The sequence below is a fragment of the Uloborus diversus genome, chromosome 4 (genome assembly GCF_026930045.1).
Source record: "Uloborus diversus isolate 005 chromosome 4, Udiv.v.3.1, whole genome shotgun sequence".
NCBI lineage: Eukaryota > Metazoa > Arthropoda > Arachnida > Araneae > Uloboridae > Uloborus > Uloborus diversus.
Window position 1 is genome coordinate 168,743,559 of NC_072734.1, and position 18,737 is coordinate 168,762,295.

The 18,737-nt window shown below is 35.5% G+C and overlaps 1 protein-coding gene across 1 annotated transcript in view; it reads left to right on the forward strand.

Annotated features, from left to right (window-relative positions):
- Positions 1-807: 807 nt before the first annotated feature.
- The window catches only part of LOC129221270 (transcription initiation factor TFIID subunit 8-like), a 175,498-nt gene continuing 157,568 nt past the window's right edge, over positions 808-18,737 (forward strand). The window contains exon 1 of the mRNA XM_054855726.1: positions 808-1,086. Coding sequence (XP_054711701.1) covers positions 948-1,086 — 139 coding nt within the window. The 5' untranslated portion in view covers positions 808-947. The remainder of the gene's footprint in view (positions 1,087-18,737) is intronic.

Genomic DNA, 18,737 nt, shown 5'->3' on the forward strand with positions numbered 1-18,737 from the left:
GTTAATAAATTGAAATAAATCTGCATTTGTTTATGAAGTACTGTATTAAATAATCCTACGTTCTCGACGAAAAAATACTAACATTTTTCATAATACAATTAAAATTTTAATCAACAAATTATCTGTTTATTCTTACTCTTATTAAGCGAAACAAACTAAAAACGAAGGGAAAGAAAAACATATCTTCGAGCGATGGAAGTTCCCTCCCTCTCCTTCTACGTCAGTTCACGTCGCCCCGAGTCTTGGCAAAAATAGTTGCCGAAAAGTAGCCAAATTTTCATTCTTATACTAAATAAAAGTAAAGAATTATTCTGTTTAAAGATGTATATATTCAGCAGACCGACAACGTGATGTAGTTAAAAACCGGTCATTTGATAACAAAAAGCAAATGGGTTATTTTTAAATATTTTTTAAAGCTCGCGAGAGTCCTCGTAGACTCCAATGCTAAGACCATTTCCTAAGCCTAATGAGGGGAACATTGGCGAGATTCGAAGGTTACACTCTACCCCCAATCCGATTCGACCCGATCCGCACTCCAGGGTTACTATACAGCTCAATAAACACGACAACACAACAGACGACCTGTTAAAGTTTTATCAGTCGCAGTTAACAAATACTGCTATAACTGTATATGCAATTTTTTCAACTTCAGCCTAGAAATTATAATTCGTGTGAAGAACATAAAATAAGCAATTCTTTTTCAAATTCAGATTTTATTTAATACTTTTGCATACGCTCAGTACACGCTATTTTCCACGTTCCGATGAAATTGTACGCTATTTCCGTTTCCGGTGCGCCATTGAAATTGAATCAAACATGGCTGCTCCCAGTTGACAGCAAAACATCAACTAAGCGTTTGGTTACATATTTGGGGGAATACAAACTTATTTCATTTTATTTTCGTGTTAAAATTCATGTGTGTGTAGATACTAAGTAACAATAAAAGGATGTCGACTACAGATCTTGCAGTATCAACTGCTCGAAGAAAGATTTTGTTTGCAGCAGTAAGTTCTGCTTGTTATGAATCTGGATTTGCTGCAGCTGAGAGATCTACTCTGGAAACTCTGACAGAAATGCTTCAAAGCTGTAAGTAGTTAGTGCTTTTTCTTTTTAATTTCAATTAGAGTCACTATTTAAGTATAAATTTAATTTAACTTTTGAATACACGTATTGCCTTTTCCGTCCCGTCATTTCGATTTTTTACAGGGGAAAGGGTCTATCTCAATAAAAATAAAACCAAAAAATGGGAAACAAAATGTCGCGCACTTACGTTGAAATGCATTACTTTTTCAAAGTCAGGGCAGTGATTGACCCCTCTGAAGCTTAAGTGCCTGCCCTAAGATACTTAGTTTTGTGTATTAAAATCTAAAAGGCAGATTTTTAACTTAAGAAAGGATAACTTCATTCAAACTTCATATTCTAATTAAAAAACGTCTTGTTCGCAAAAATGATTAGAAGAATCATTTAAAATGTAGAGTGACTGGACTGTGCTCGACATTATGCAAGCTTTTTCATATAAGTTGATAAGAGTTTAAAAACAACTTTTTAAATGGATTTTCATTAATTGTAAGCTAATTGTTCCTGCTCACTAATCCCAAGGAACTGCAAGCAGTGTCGGATTTAGGGAGGAGCAAGGCAGGACCCATAGCCCAGGGGGCAACTTCTAGGGAGCAGCAAGTTTACCCTTTTTCTGAGTTTTTTTCGTTGAAACTCGATTTAAAAACTTGAAAGAAAATAGCCAGAAGCAGCAGTTTCAAGACTAGTCCCGGTTCAGAAAAATCGTGGATCTGGCACTGCTAGCAAGTGCAGATTCGGTAGCATGTATTCTAGGCAATTTTTTTTTTTTTGTCTTTGCGTACTCTTGCTTGAATAAAACAACACGTGCCTAAAATTTGCTGATTGTGCAAAATTCTCAACTATTAATATACAGTGAAATTCTGTTGCAACGAAATTTCCGTTTTAACTAAATAAATGTTCAGTTCCAATTTACTTTCCAATACATCGCTTGAATTCCGTTACAAACAACAAAACTTGAGGTCTTTTGAAGTCGTTGTAACGGGATTTCACTGTATATTCCTTGCCACTGGGTGCTTAATCATTAATATTCTGATTTCCTACATACCATTTTTTAAAATATTCATTAATGCATACATTTGTGTAGCTTCTAGAGCAAAGTTTTTTGTGTATAAGCAATTTATTGATACTGTAAAAAATATTTTTGAGCATTTTTAGTATATTGGTCTTTTTCTCCCTTTTTTTTCCTCCATAAAAATTCACCAGATTTGGAAAGTACATGTAGTGAATGCTTGGTTGTGAAAGGTAGTTTCTGGCCAATTGAGATAATAAGTGGAGGAATTTTGCTCTCGCCACTTTATTATTTGTGTTTATATTTATCTCAAGCCTATTTTGTTCTTGGCAAAGATAACAGTTGATTGCTCTTCTCTCACTTTGATCAGAGGCTTCACTTTGGGGTTTACTTGCAATTTCGATAAAATATTACAACAAAGAACGATGTAATAGAACATATACCTTAGTGCTGAGAAATAACAGGAAATATCCAACCTTATTGCTGAATACTGAACCGGATGTTGGTACATCCAAAAGCTCCCAACTTTGAATAGAAAAAAGGGTCCCTGGAAATCTCGAAACATGTGTATTCAGTACATTTGCTGAACAACGTTGGATATTTCCCGTTAAAGAATTATGTTTTGTTTTTTTTTGTTCATTGTTGTATCCTTGACTTGAATTTTACGTCCCCCCCCAGTTTGGCTGACATCGAATCAGCCCCCCCCCCCCTCCTGTTTTTCAGTTTCACTCTTATATCTTACCTTTTGATATAAGTAAAGGGAGAGGAACTTTTAAATGTCCGTGAAACTGGGGTAGACCTGAATTTTATTCAAGAAGGACAGTTTGAATCTGTAGAAAAAACTAGCAGTGTAATAAAGTGTCATGCTGAATCTTTTCAGTTTATTTAAATTTTTCCTATTTTTGTTGAGAAGCTTTATAAAATCATGTCTAAAAAAGAAGTTGATTGCTGTTTGGAGTCGGAATATATAACTCTCATCTTTAAGAATGCTACGAAGGAAATACCTTCTTCTTTTTGGTAATTTGGTAGTCCTACTTTAGTCTTAATGTATGGAAGCACCATTTCCACAATTTAGATTTAGTTCTAAAAGATAGGGAAATTCTCCAGCAACTCTGCGTCAGTGGTAACTGCTAGAGACCGACCACACGACTTTCAGATCCACAAATTTAACTAGCACGTACTTTGCATGTACTCGATGCGATAGCTATAAGTATGTAATGGGAAATATGCAAGGGCGCCGATTGCCAAGGTGGCTGGTCTTGGCATGAGGGGGTCCTGCCATAATAGTGGTCAAATTTATACTACTCCAATTCCGAGCCAGGTGACAAAGTAAAAAAAATTAGCAGCAAACCAAGGGGTGCCCATTCTCCCAAGAGCAATAGTGCATCCCCTCTTACGCCTCAAATACTACAAAGTAGGAATGCGTCGTTCATGAGCGAATGGGTCAAAAAGAACGAATCCGTAAAATGAACAGATCAATTTGTTCACTTAAAAAATGAACGACCTTTCTTTTGAACGATAGCAGTTTGGAACATTGTATTGATGCACATAAATCATTTTTTTTTAAATTACATGCATATTGAAATTTTATCCATTCAGACATTAATTTTCAAAAAAACCTCTCTATCTTAAATTTCCTTTTTCTCAGTGCAGTGCAATATATTCATTCAAACCTCTTTATTTTCGGCCTTATTCATCATTTTTCTTTAATCATTGCAGTTCTTTTGCAATTTTCCAATTTATCCATAAGTAATGATTTTGGTAATTTTGATTCACCATTCCCTGACATAATCTAAAATAAACAAAACTCTACAAACAAAATGTTTGGACATTCCACTTCCTGTCCCAAGCACCTGCTAAAAATCTCCTCACAGTTTCTGTCGCCTAAATTATTTCTAAAAAATACCTTTTATATTTTTTCTGGCAAACCTTTTGTCTTCTATAACATCCCTATCAACTACCATCTATATTGATTTGGCTTTATTTTTTACTGATTTTTACTGTCTAATTTATTTCTCCATTCAAAAATGTATTGCGGTTTTTTTTTTCTGTTCTAATCGGTACTGTGGAATAATTTTAAAGCTTTCTAATGTTTTTAGGTGAGTTTTTTTTCTTTTTCTCTCTACTGCAGGTACATGACGCAAAGGAGCGTAATGTGTTTACGAGTCTATGTATATATATTCCTATGTGGCGTTGTAGAAGCTACAACGCCTTACACAATTTTGATTATTCTTATGTCAATCGATTTGTCTTAACCTTGGGAGTGTCACTAAATGCATGACACTAATCAAAATTCACCATATCAGCAACCAGTCGCCATATTGTTAGTTCGGGATTGTGTCGCACGCTGCCTGCGTGCGACATAAGGCAGGCCCGACGAGAGGCAATGTCAGCTTAGTCAGAAACTAGGGGTCAATACCTTGAGGGGGCCCGGCTACACTGACGCAGAAAAAGAATGAAAACAAGGAATGAAAGGAGAAATAGAAAGACAGAGAAAAGGGGGGGGGGGACGAGCGAAAAGGTATAGAATTAAATTCACTTTGGAAGTAAATTTACTTTCAGCCTGTACTCACTAATGATTGGGAGGGTGAAAGTGTGTAGTGAAATAAACGGCGATCGTTCCGTGCATGCAACTTTTTGTTTATATTGCATACAGTGGCGTAACTAGCCGATGGTTTCGGGGGCGGGGTTACAGCATGGGTCATCGTGAAGTAAAAAACGGGATGGGGGGGGGGGGTTGAATTTGGAGCCTCCCTTTTCACACACGTGATATATATATATATATATATATATATATATATATATATATATATATATATATATATATATATATATATATATTGGAAAATCCGGACTTCTGTTTTCCGGAAATCTCGAAAAAACGAACATGATTTCAAAGGTTTATTTTTAAATCAAAGATAGGAAAAGTTGCAAATAAATATTTTGAAGAGCACGAAAACAAAAGGCAAAATGTTTCGATCGAATTTTGTATCGGGCATACACATAATTTGTTATCGTGCATGGGAGTAGTTTGCATTATCATAAAGGGCCATTTTCGCGATGGATAATTTGTTAATTTTTGCTTCTATTTTGAAAAAATTACGAAAACATTTTGTTTTTTAGGCTTTTGCAACCTTATTACATAGAATGCTTTTATATGCTCTCGAACTTTCATACAATCATTAATCTGGAAATTTTGCACATCAGAAATTCTGCATTTCGTGCAATTTTTCACGCAATTTTCGAAAAAGAATTAACTCTCTCTCTCTCTCTCTTTTTTTTAACCAGAAAATCTTCTTAGTTAGGATTATCTATCTATGGATCTATATCTACAGTTCTACACATAGAAAAAGTCAGGAATTAGAAATATGAAATAATTCTCTCAAAGAAAAGGGGGACGCCGGGGGTTCTCCCCTGGAATTTTTCCGAAATTATAGCTCTAAAAACGACATAATAGACAACCTTACAGATATTAATGGGGGGGGGGGGACGTTCGAGGGCCGTCCTCTAAGAAATGCTCTAAAATTTGAAGTCTTTAAAACTCGATAGTTGGCCATTTTTGGTAACGTTTGGGGAAAATAGTGTCCAGGGGTTCTTTCCAGTAATTTTTCGAAATAGAAGCTCTAAAAACGCCATTTTAGGATATTTTCAACGATGGTAGGGGGTTCGGGGCTCTCCTCTGAAATTTTTTCCTCGAACTAGCTTTACAAATGCAATTCTAGACGATCTTGGTGCATGTTAGGGAAAGGAGAGTTTCATGGGCTCTCCCCTCGGAAATTTTTTGAAATTAAAATCTCCAAAGCTTTTTGGAAGTGTTATGGAAAATGATTGTGTTTAGAGACTGGGGGTGCGGGGATTATCCCTTTTTTTTTTTTAATATTAAAAAATGCTTGCAAAAATTATTTAAAAATATCTATAAAAACCTTTGATTTTTCTGCATTAGACAACATTTGTTCTAATGTTCCAAGGTAGTTAAAACATGAGTTATAATTGTTTTTTACCAATTTCATGAGCCTTCACTTGGCAATTCATTGTCGATCAGGCCATTGTTGAACAATCCTACTTTTATTAAAATGTATCTCAAATTTTCAAAGTAATATAAATATGATTTCCGCACACATACATCAATGACTGAGATAGATTAGCTGGATTAAACAATTACTCGGCCGACAATTTATCGGCGCAGTTGAATGTTCTTAGAGATCGGCTATTGCACTTTAAGGGGAATAATTATTCTTTTTAGAGTTCGAGAGACTGCGTTTCGAATGCTGCCCGAGACCTTTAGTCAGAGGCAGATTGGGTTCCCCAAGAGGGCGCCAACTTTAAATCTCAAAGGGCGCAGAAAAAAAAGGTGCACAGGTTTGAGGGCACAAAAAAAAAAAAAAAAAAAAAAAAAAAGAAGCACACGAGTTCAAGGACAGAAATAAAATAAAATTATTTAAAATCAAAACAAACGAAAGCGCACACGTTCAAGGACGCAAATAAAATAATATGAAAAAAAAAGTTTAAAGAGGGGAGGGCGCAGAAAAAAAAATAATAACAATGATAAATAAATAAAAATAAAATAAATAAATAAATAAAACATTAGAAAAACTGAAGACAAGGGTACACAAAAAAACAAAGGTGGTCAATATGGCGCAAAAGAAAAAAAATCTCACAAGCATGAGAGCGCAAAAAATAAATAAACAAATAAAAATAAGCGAAGGTGCATAGGTTTGAGGTTGCAAAAGAAAAAAAAAAGGTGGGGAAACGAAGGGCTTCGAGGGCGCATCGGGCGGTCCTCCGCCCTTTCCTTTAGCCGCTTTTTTTTGGGGGGGGGGGGGGGGCAAATTTCATGAATATTTTAAATGATTTTGAATTATGTTAAAATGAATATTTTTTAGTGAAACAAGTTAAGCTAAACAGAAACAAAAGAAGAAAAATGAAAAAATAAAATACAATAGTAATTTAAAAAACTAAAAAAAAGAAATAAATAAATACGCTTTTGTGGCAAGATTAAATAGTAAAAAATAATCTTTGGATGATAAGTATATAAAGTAATTGAGCAAACACTTAATTTTAATGTAATACTAAAAAGCGTGGGGAGCTTCTTATCAGTTGTCTTGACTTTCTTCCATTTGTTGTCCATTCAAAAATGTAAATAGAGAGCACCCCACGGTTTTCTTATTACATCAAAAGTAAGTGTTTGGTCAATTACTGTATACACTCATCATCCAAAGATTATTTTTTACTTTTTTTGTTCATCTTGCTACAAAAGCGTGTATCTCCGTTAATTAGCGTCTGATTAAAAAAAAAAAAATGCTGACACGAAAACTCGGCAATAGCTACTGAACAAAAAAAAGACGCGTGTACATGAATACACGCGCTTTTTTTTCGAGCAATTAAAAGCCATCGATTATTTAATATTCTCTCGGAATTAGTACGGAGTCCAGAGCAGATTTTTTTTTTTTTACAACTAAAAAGAGCTAAACCTAACCATATCCTCCTCCGAAATTCTGAACTGTATTCCCTCAGACGTTTTTTATGTCTACGCCATAGACGTTTGTTAATTAAAATGAAGCAATGAATTTTGGAGCCCGGGTTCGGAATATCTTGTTCTTTTTAGGAAAAAAAAAAAAAAAAACCTCTGCTTGTGTATTTACTTATTCTCTTAACATTGTTGACAAATACCTATTTCAACTATTCAATCTACATACTATGGTACTAATCAGAAAACGAAAATGTTTTTAACCGTTAGCTTGTTCTACTTTTTGCTATCGCAGCCAAAATTGAGTTACGAAATCTGTCATTGGCTTTGTTGCAGAAGAGAACCGAAGCCGGTTTCTTCGCTGAATGTTGTAACACTGCGTTCATTCTTGAGTCATTTCTCTTCGGCTAATTCAGTTTTCTTGTTTTTTCAACTGACTTATCTTGTTCCGAATGTTATCATATCGCAAATCAAACTCAAATCATAAATGAATGGAGGAGGTGTTTTCCACGTCTTTCTCTTGCGAAACTTAAAAGATGTTTTCGAAACGTTTTGCATTTTGTGATATGTAGATCTGGTTTTATCTTCCCTTTTTTTCTTAATATGAACGATAGCGATTATGTTATGCATCTCTTACTTTTAAGATCCTTTCAATCGAAATTTAAAATTTCGGTTTAATTTATTGAAAGAATTAAAATCTTGTACCTTATAGCTTCTCCTTCAAAAGTTACGCATTACTTGTGTAATGTAGCAGTTCTGTCTTCGAAATTTAAAAAGGAATGTTTTCTCTTTTTTTTTACATTATCATTAAATAAAGAATAACACGTCCTTTCAGTCAAAGGAGTAATGTAATCACAAAAATATTTTCACTCAAATTTCACCTAAACTTCCGTTTGACTCAACTCCGAATAAATGTTGAGTCGTTTTTTTTCGGCCCGTCCCCCTACGGACAGACGAAATGTCCATTTTGACGATCTCCGTGTTATTTACATTACGCAGCCAAAAAAAAAAAAAAAAAAAAAAAAAAAATGCTTCTGACATAATTTTTGCTTATTCTTACGCAAAACGACCCCCTGCCTCCATATATGCCTACCATTTCCCCCTATCACGTGCCCCCATTTTTTCTTCCAGTTTTCTATAGTTTCATAGGCGTTATTTTTATATGGAAGGAAGAGAGCATTTTTTTTGCCTTTAACAGAGTTGCCAACCTTGGAGGAACTATTTGAGGAGCATCTGTGCTGATTTTGAGGAGCAATACGAAAATTTGCGGAGTAGTTCGGTGCTTTGTAAAAAAATCAATAAAAATAACGAAAACCACATATCTAAAATTGTTTTAGAGCTTTAATAATCATTTTAAGTATTAGTATAAAACTGATTATTTTTAAAATCAATAAAACAGCTTTAAACACTACTTTAATCTTTGGGTATAAGCATCTTTAATTTCCCATACATACATGTCTGACATGATAATAGCAAAATATAAGCTTGAAAGCATTCGACCGAGAAATGCGAGCAAAACAACTTCTTTGCGGAGCCGCGGAATTTCGCCATTTTTTGCGGAGCAACTCCGGAAAATGCGGAGCAGTTGGCAACCCTGCCTTTAACATTCTTTTAAAAGGCTAGAGAGGTCAAAAGCACGAGCATTTGTAGCAAGTTTGGAGACTGATGGGGGTATCCCCTTCCTCACTAATATATTTAAAACATCATTGAAACAGACCTTTTTTTTCCTATGGGTGTGTTTTACAATCTTTTACACTTATTTTTCGGCGTAAAACCAGAGTATCGGCTTACGCCGAATGGTATCGGTTACGCCGTCGGTTATACATCCTAAATTGTTCCCCTTCCTTCAAGAGATTGGATTTTTGTCTCTAATTTAGTGCGCGTCCTGTTGCGCTGCCTTACTCTCGTCTTTGTGCTGTTATAAATTATTACTCTTTTGAATTGTTACCAGAAACTTAAAACTTCGTTCATGTGCTTTTTTTCGGCAAAGGTTTTCAAAATTCTAGAAGTTTTGTGTCCTTTTCTCTTTAAACAATTTCTCTTCTTTGGCACCTTTTTCGGATTAAAACAATTGTTTGGTGCGGTATAGGTTACTAAAGCTCTTGCGCGAAAAAAAAAAAATCTAACTAACTAACCATAGTATTGGACCCCATGGCACTGTGAAAAAAATTGTGAACGAAATGTTCACATTTTTTTATTAAAAAAATATTAAAATTAGAGCATGTTATATAGTCAAGTTGCATCGCGATCTTCAACAAAGACCCCCCCCCCCCCGTGTTATTCAGTTTTACATTCAGACACATTTAAGATTAAAAATGAACTTAAGTATGCCAATCATGTAAGCATTAATGTTTATTTATCTTTCTGGGGATGCACCGCCCCCATTGTTTTTCATTTGCCATGAAATGATAAACAATGGGGAGGGGGTGCATCCTCAGAAATATAAATGTATACATTAATGGCACATTATAAGCTACATAAGTTCAATTCAAATATTAATTGTATATGCGAAATATAACTTGAATAATCTGCGATGCGGCTCTGCAACATGCATATTTTTTCAGTGCTTGGAGGAGGAGTCCTATACTCTGGTTTGATGCCGAAAACAAATAAAAAATTGTTAAACGAGCTCCTAGGAAAAATAGATTGGTTTTGATAATTTTTAAAAATATTTATGTGGTAATACCCCATGAATCTCCCGACATGCTCCAAATGTTCATGCTTTTGAAGTTTGCATCTCTCTACCTAGCTCATCAAAAGACTTAATGGCTAATATAACGCTCCCTTCCCTCCCAAATAAAAATGATGCTAATGAAAATGTCGAAAAATGAAAAAAAAATTGGAGTGCTCCATTTCCAAAAAGTGGGACGTGGTGGGGGAAAACGGTGGTCATATTTGGATTCAGAGGGTAATTTTATATAAGAATCAGCATGAATAATGTCTGAAGCATTTTAAGGGTCCCCCCCCCCCCCCGGGATGTTCCAAAAAAAAAAAAAAAAAAACTTCTTTTATACATTTTTCCGTATTTAATGAAGACAATTTAAAGAATGTACAGATAATACAGTTATTGAAAGTTGTGGTCTATAAATTATATTTGTGTTTTTCTGATAAATTCGTTTAAAAAAGTTTTTCGTTTTTTAAAAATGTTAAAATTTTGTTTTAAAATAAAACTCAAAAATGATGTTATGATGGTTGTCCATAGATGGTGTCACGTTCAATTAAAAAAATTGACCACTCCCCCGCTGTGTCACACTTCGCTTTCCCTTCCACCCTTTGTCACATATCGCGCTGTTCTTCGTGAACATACTGTTGTAAAATCAGGGGTGCTCACCAAGGGGGGGTCATGGCGCAGACTGGGCCATTGAATTTTTTTTTTTTGGGGGGGGGGGTATTTTGAGGGGAATTTTTCTCTTTTTTAGGGGGTTCTTGCTTTTGGGTGGGTTTTCGCGATTTTTAGGGGGGACACCCATGGTAAAATAATGCATGATGTCTTGCTTCTTGTCACCTCTCCTCCCTCCACCTTGTCATAAATTTTCAAATTGTCACAAGTTTACTAATCTCCCCCCCCCCCTGCATGGCATTTTCTGACGGTCCCCAAGTTCAATAATGGTTAAAGGAATTTAATTGCTTATTGTAGTGCTGCCATCTACTGAGGAAAAAGTTATTTTAGCAAAAATTCCGGAATAATTTAAAATAGCTTCATGTAGTGCTGCCGTCTGGTGAGAAAACACTGTGTGGTTTCTCGGTATCGAATGGTTTTTTTTTTTCTTCATTACAAAAGTTTTTTTTTTTAATCTGATTTTTTTTTTTTTTTTCAAATATCAGGTCGTTGTTCTACAGTGTTATGAAGAAAGTTACTATGAATTGAAAGTTGGTGTTTTGTTTTTCATGCAGTGAAGTAGCGAAAGTTGTTGTATGTATAATTTGTGGGTTATTAAAGAACGTTTTAAGTGATAAATAATTCATCGAGAAAAATACTTCAAAATAAATCGCTCTGCATTGAGGATGCGTAGTTTTAGAGTTTCCAACTTAAAAATGTGATATAGGAATTTCTAACTTATTGTCGACATAAGGGACCTCTCATAAAATACGCATAACCGCGAGAAAAGTTTAAATGATATTGCGTTTAAAGGCTGATAAACAACAAATGAAATGTAAAAGAAATAACGAATAACATTTTTTGTTTTAAAGAAAAAAAATTGCGACTCAAAAGCGGTGTTGGCGAAGATCAAGGTTGCATTAAACAAAATTTACATAATGTATTTTACAGTCCTATAGAATCAGAGTGGTGGATTCCTCAGAATGTTCTTTGTGTGACTCCCATCAACCAATGACTTTCAAACATTTTGAAAGTTGTATTGTGTTTTGTGTTATCTCAATATGAGAACGTTATCGGAAAATATTAGAGATCTCCTGAACTAATAGCTTAGGCGCCAATCGTAGCATTTCGTGAAAAATTTCTTTCCAAAATAATAAAACAAGAAGTAGAATATTTCAAAAGATTTGATGGAAAAGGGAAAGAACGAATGACAGTGTAAAATGGGTCGCATGTGTCAATCGGCGAATGATAAAATGGTAGGTTGCATTAATTTGCAATAGTCAAAAGTTTAGAGAATTGGCGTGCAGCTGTGAGGGATGCAATGCAAAGCTGACATATAAGTGAAAAAATACTGTATTCTTAATTTATATTTTAAAAATATATCTTGAACTGCTTGAATAATAATAAGCAGTGTCATCTCGAATTTGCTCCAAATGCATTAATGGCGCCATCTACTAGCTAAAATTTAAAATGTGGTTTTCCTACGTTACTTGTTATCGTGCTGCCATCTACTGTCGAATAGTGGCGTTGCTCCAACAAATCTTCATTTTGAAGCACAGCCCCTTTAATACTAAAATGCCTATCCTGTTGATACGGAAAACAGTTCTACCTATAGTGCCGAGATAGAGACTCTTTCTAGGCACTAGTTCTACCCTACTGCCATCCAACAAAGTCGTTGCTATGGGCTATGGCGATGGATCCAAATACTTAAAATAAAATTGTTAATCGGTTAGGTTCTGGATTTAAATTTGGAAATTGTTGATTTCCAACATCTCTGAAAGTATTATTCGTACATTTTTGAGTTTGTTTTTCTGTTTTGTTGAAAACGAGGAACCGATAGGGAATAGGGATCCTTTCGCTCCTGGTATAACAGGGGCGCTTGTTGTTGAACGTAGCTTTTGTACTAATGGCGCCATCTCGTAGCTAGAGTTGGAAGTTTTGATTTGTTTTACATTGCTGCGGTCTACCGATGCATTAGAACGTCTACTTTTAAACCGGTCAATAAAAATGATGTCAACTGAAAAAAAAATATTTGATTGGATTTAGTTTTTCCTTTAAACTCTCATATAATTTTTATCGCATAAAAGTTCCCATTTTTTTAATTTCCCCACAAATTTCTGTTTTTTGTGGCATTACTTCGCATTTGAATCATATGCGATAATGGTTTTACATCACATTGTTAGAGATTTGTACAAATTAAAGTAAAACTTGAAATATAATGGTTTAGTAATTTTTAATAATATCATTTTCAAGTTTAAAAAAATCTCTAAATGAAAATGAAATAATAACTAAAGTTTCTATTGTCTTTTTTTTTTTTTTTAATAAAAAATTAAATGGTAAAAAATCTGATTTTAACTCAAAAAAACTTCAAAAAAAAATAATGATTTTTTTACACTCAGCAAACAATGAAAGAATGTATTCAAACATGTAATTAAAAATACTTTGTGAGTTATGTGAACTATTGAGGGAAAATTAAGTTTTGAAAATGGGATCTTCAGTTGACATTCAATTTCTAAAATTGAATACTAAGAACGCACTTTCTTATAGTTTTGTCGCCTATAAAATTCCACTTTCACATTGTGAAGCAGAATTTTTCTCGTGTGGAGATGGTATGGAGATTTGTGGATTTATTATTTATATACTAATGGCGCCATCTCTTAACTAGAGTTGAAAGTTTTGTGTTGTTTTATAGTGCTGCCATCTATCGATGAAGAAGAACGTCTGCTGTAATCCTGGTCACTAATGTCCAGTTTTTTCAATGATCCACAAATGATGTCACTCTTTGAGAGGTGAGGGGTTTTGTAAATTGTGACAGTTTGACAATCGTAGTGGGGGGGGGGGTAAGGTAGACCCCTTATAATTGGGGCCCTCCACTATAGGGACCTTAGGTTGAAGGTAACGAGAAGTGTGACATCACGCATTTTTATGGGGGGGGGGGGGGTAAGGGAAGGGGATTAGATAAAATGTGACACATTTTGTGGAAAAAGAGGGGGGGGACAAATTTGTTGAAAAAAGTGACATCATTTCTTTATAGCCCCTTTTCAAGAAATTATTATCTTCGTTTTATAGTGCTGCCATCTACTGACGAATAACAACGTCTACTTTAATGCGGTTAATATTTGTGTTGTTTCATTCAAAGACCATTTTTACACAACCCCCCTTTTTTGCACGACCATAATTACTCTCTTCCCTACCAACCAATCAATATTAGCTCTTTTCTGAATTCGCATTGTTACATTTAATTCAGTTGTTTAGTTACAAATTGTGCTATGTGTCAATATTAGTTTTTATGTTTTAAACATTGAGGACCTGGCTTGTATTTGATTTTTGTCTTTTCTCTAAGAATGATAACTAATTATGCAACTCATTCGATAAAAAATTACTGGATAAACCATTGGCTTTTCAGTTCTCTGTTTTTCCGTCCCTCTCCTCTTTTTTCACAAAAGAATTGTTGAGGCACCTTTCCCTCCTAATCTTTATAATAATCTAATTTCATTTTTTTAAAATTAATTGATTAAAAATGATTGATTATTTTAGAGTGTTTATCAATCAGTTTAGAGTGTGTCTTCCGAATCCTTACAATAGCAAAATGTTGAAAGATTCCCCGAATACGGGTCATCGAAATCATATACAAGTTTAGCAAATCTGAAAAGAAACTTATTAAATAAGCGTCTTGGTGTCAATTATTTACTTTATTATAATTATTATGCAATGTAATGGATAAAAAGACTAAAACGTTATAAAAACAGCTGGTTGACCTTTCCCAATATAAAATTTTAGTTTGGTTTTTATTAGCATCTCCATCATTAAGTAGCTAAGAACTATAAAAGATTTCTTCTTTCTTATTTTCTCTTTCCCTTTTTGTACAGCGCTTGCATATCCAAGGGCAACATACTAGCATTATGGGGGGGGGGGGGGGGTTCGCGCTGAAAAATATGAATCTTTCGGTACGAAGTTTTTTGGAATTGTTTGTAAAAGAGACCAAAATGGTCTGAAATAAATTGCCCAGTGCGACCTAAACAGTATTAATTAATTTCAGAAGCAATGAAAGGAACTTTATTTCAGTTATGAATTATGATCTATAATCAGTAGCGTAACTAGGGGTTCGTAGGAGTGGCTGTTACCAGGGGCGCAGCAGCCAGAAGGGCGGTATTTCGACTAATTAGAAAAAAAGATTTTAAGAGTTTTTTTTTTTTTTTTTTTTCCATCATAGAATTTGAAAAATTCTTTAAAGAAATTAAAAAAAAAAAAAAAAAAAACTCTCAAGAAAAAGAACTAGAGGGTGTATATATATATACACATACATAACATCTACTGAGAAGGAACATTGGGCATCTTTGCAAACAAAAATAAAAAATTTTTTGGAGGTCACAGTGACCTCCGGTAACGTCCCCATGGGGGCGCAATTTCGTTAGTTCGCCAGGGGTGCTAGACCCAATAGTTACGACCTGATGAATATTGTCGACGGTTTAAGGGGATCACATGACCCCCATGACTCTCCCCTGGTCCCAAGTGTCCCCCCTCCCCTGTCGCAAGGGCGCCCATATAGGGGGCAAGGGGGGCTCAAGCCCCCCTCCCCCTTAGAAATGAGAACTTCGTTGCTTTTAGTGCTTTTTCCTTTGTAAAAATGTATAAAAATTTCTTTTCCAGCCAGTAATGAGTAAGTTATTAAAAATCAAATTCTAATATATCTAATCTGTGCCGAAATCGGGTTCCATCGAAAAAATATTCTGCTAAACCATTTTGAAAATTTTTGAGCCCCCCCCCCCCCCTTAAAGTTTTGCATATGGTCCCCCCTTGCCTGTGCATATCTTTTTCTTCGAAAAGCAGAGTGGATTTCGTGAAATTCAGTTTCCTTGTGTGGATAATCGGATGTTTTTCTCAATTTGTTTGGCAGCTGAGAGAAAGTGGACGAAAAACACCTGCTAGCGCGTGTACGGAGGAGGGCCTTGAATAGTGAGGCCACTCCGTTTGTCTGTGAGAAATGCGTGCCCCTTTCGCATTTCTCGTCCTCTTTCCGATCGGGTGCCGGTGGCATTGAAAGCGAGCGCTTCGGCGACCTTGGCTCGCTCGCCGTTTTCCTATTCCGGGCCTCCTTTCTGGAAAAGGAGAGGTCGGCCCAACCTTGGACGCCGCTCGGCGAGCCTTGTCCCACATCGGGCGCTCCATATACTGGGAGCTGTGACATTTGCGCGCCCTCCATCCCGTCCGAGTGCCCTTGGGGGGCGGAGAAGATATCGGAAACTGGAGTCAAAGGAGTGTCGGAGGAGGTGGCATTGAATTTTTCTTTTTCTTTTTTTTGCACCGTTTAGCGACTTCTCGAAGGCAGCGAAATAGCATTTGCGTGAGGGAAATGTGAATTTCGAACTGGTTGTCATCGTTTTGTGAGAAAGATGAATCAATTATTAACCCAGGGCGAAATTTGCGTGTGAGGTTACGGGAGGTCATGATGACCTCCCAAAAATTTCTTATTTGGAAAATTTCGCAATTTAAAAAAAAAATCATTTTTAAAGGATATCTCTTCTTATTAAACGTTTGTATGCATCCACATTTTTTTTTTTTTCATTTTCTTTTTTTTAATCATTCGACAAAATTCGAGTTTTATTTCTGTGGATTGGAAATTTTCCTCGTATTACCGAGAAATCGGTGGATCAATTATGATGATAATAAAGTTTGATGCTGCAATTAATCCGCAATTTTCTTTCTTTCTTTCTTTCTTTCTTTTTTTTTTTTTTTTTTTTTTTTTTTTTTTTTTTTTTGCACCAATATTACGCTATATTGCAGAAAATGACATTTATTTATCTCTACTAATAATAAAGCTGAAAGTCTCTCTGTCTGGATATCTGGATCTCTGTCTGCATATCTGTCTGGATGTCTGTGACGCGCATAGCGCCTAGACCGTTCTGCCGATTTTCATGAAATTTGGCACAGAATTAATTTGTAGCATGGGGGTGTGAACCTCGAAGCGATTTTTCAAAAATTCAATTTTGTTCTTTTTCTATTCCAATTTTAAGAACATTTTCTCGAGCAAAATTATCATGAAATGGTCAAGCAAATTATCATAACGTGGACGAGCAAATTATCATATATACCATTATAATAGTAATACCATTATTTATGTCATAAGAAGCCATTACAGTTAGTGACGAAGCAGTTTCAGAAATATTTCGTAACTGAAAACCCTGCATTCTTCGGCGTGACTCCCCCCCTCCTAATGATAGTCTTTATCCACCACTGTTGCGGTCCTCGTGTGAAAAAGGGTTGTGCACCACTGCGTAATACAATGCAAATAAGGAAAATAAAGCAATTTTATAAACGAACGTCTATCGAAGAAATTATAATTATTAAAACTCTATATACTGTTTCGAAATTTCACGTCAGTGTTTGTACATGAGACACATCGAATTTAAACAAACATGAAAAGCGCATTGAACCCCTTTCTGTACGCACTAAAAACAAACTATTCTGCTGCACTTCTGGTGTAGAATTCTTTAGAATTCCTTTCGAATTTTTGAGCAATCACATTGCTTATTGATCTCATTTGACTGTTTTTGGCGTCCTATGATTTTATTCCCCCCCCCCTCCCAGCCTCCCTCTGCAGCACCACCGTCGACCGGCCTCCCGATGCTGCTCCTCTAGTGAAAACCGTCTCCAGGTTGCGTCCATATCCTACACGTATACATACACACACATACACACTCATGCCTGCACACAGAGAAAAACACACACGCCTTCACACACACTCGTGATTGCGAAAAACATAATTTGAATTCAAGATGACAAAATTCAAATTAATTTTTTTTTTTCAAATTCAAACCATATCGCTGAAATCTTTTGCGACTATTTGCCAAGTCATGTTTGTTGTCGAAGGCATTGTTTGTGTACGTGTGACGTCCGAAGCACCTGTTTTCCATGGAGAGGAAGTCCTCGAAATTCAAGGCTTCGGTAGACGTAGGGACACATTTACACCATATGGGTCACCTTCAATGGAAAGAAGAGCAGGAATTTCCGATATTTGCGAGACCTTGCGTTTATCCTGTGTAAGTGCGCGCGACCTCCAATTGAAGGGCGTCTTACAAGGGAAGGCCGTTTTCTTCTCTTTGGTTCTTTGACATTGCCATTTTCAATGCAAAATTTGTTAAGTTTTTCTTCCTATACTGAAACTTTCCACCCCACCCCCACCCTCCCGTTAGACCTGAAAATAATCACTCGCCAGCTAATGACTGAACTGTTACTTTGGCAACTAAAATAAAGGACTCAACCCACTTTTTAAAAACCCAACTGGCCACAAATTATAATTTGTGGCCAATAAAGCAATAATAATTGTTATTGCTCTTCATTGATTTTTTTTTTCGTTTTCCAAATCCATGGCTTTCTTCGATCAACCTGCTCCCAAAACTAGTCATTTCTATTTCGTTGTACAGTCGTCCCTCGCTACTTCGCGCTTCGACTTTCGCAACTTCACTACATCGCGGTTTTTTTTTTTTTTTTTTTCAAATATAGTAATTAGCCTCTTTTTTGCACTCGTGTAAACTTTTTCCTACAAAAGAATAACAAAGTATGTCTTCCAAGTAAGGTAAGCTCTTCTGAGGAGCTGTAGTTGTACTAGTTGAGGAAGTATAGGTATAAAATCGCCGAAGAAAGTGTAGGAATCGCTATTTCATTTTAACCGTTAAACACTATAACTGGAAAGTATAAATCACCAGGGGATAAATACATCTGAAAATGGTGTTTAACAGTGTACTAGCTTTTTAAATTGTATATGCAATACCTTTAATGAGGGTAAATGTAGAAGACGAACGGGGACACATACGATCACTATCTGACAATTAATTCTTCATCGATCAAGTTGTGCTATTATCAAA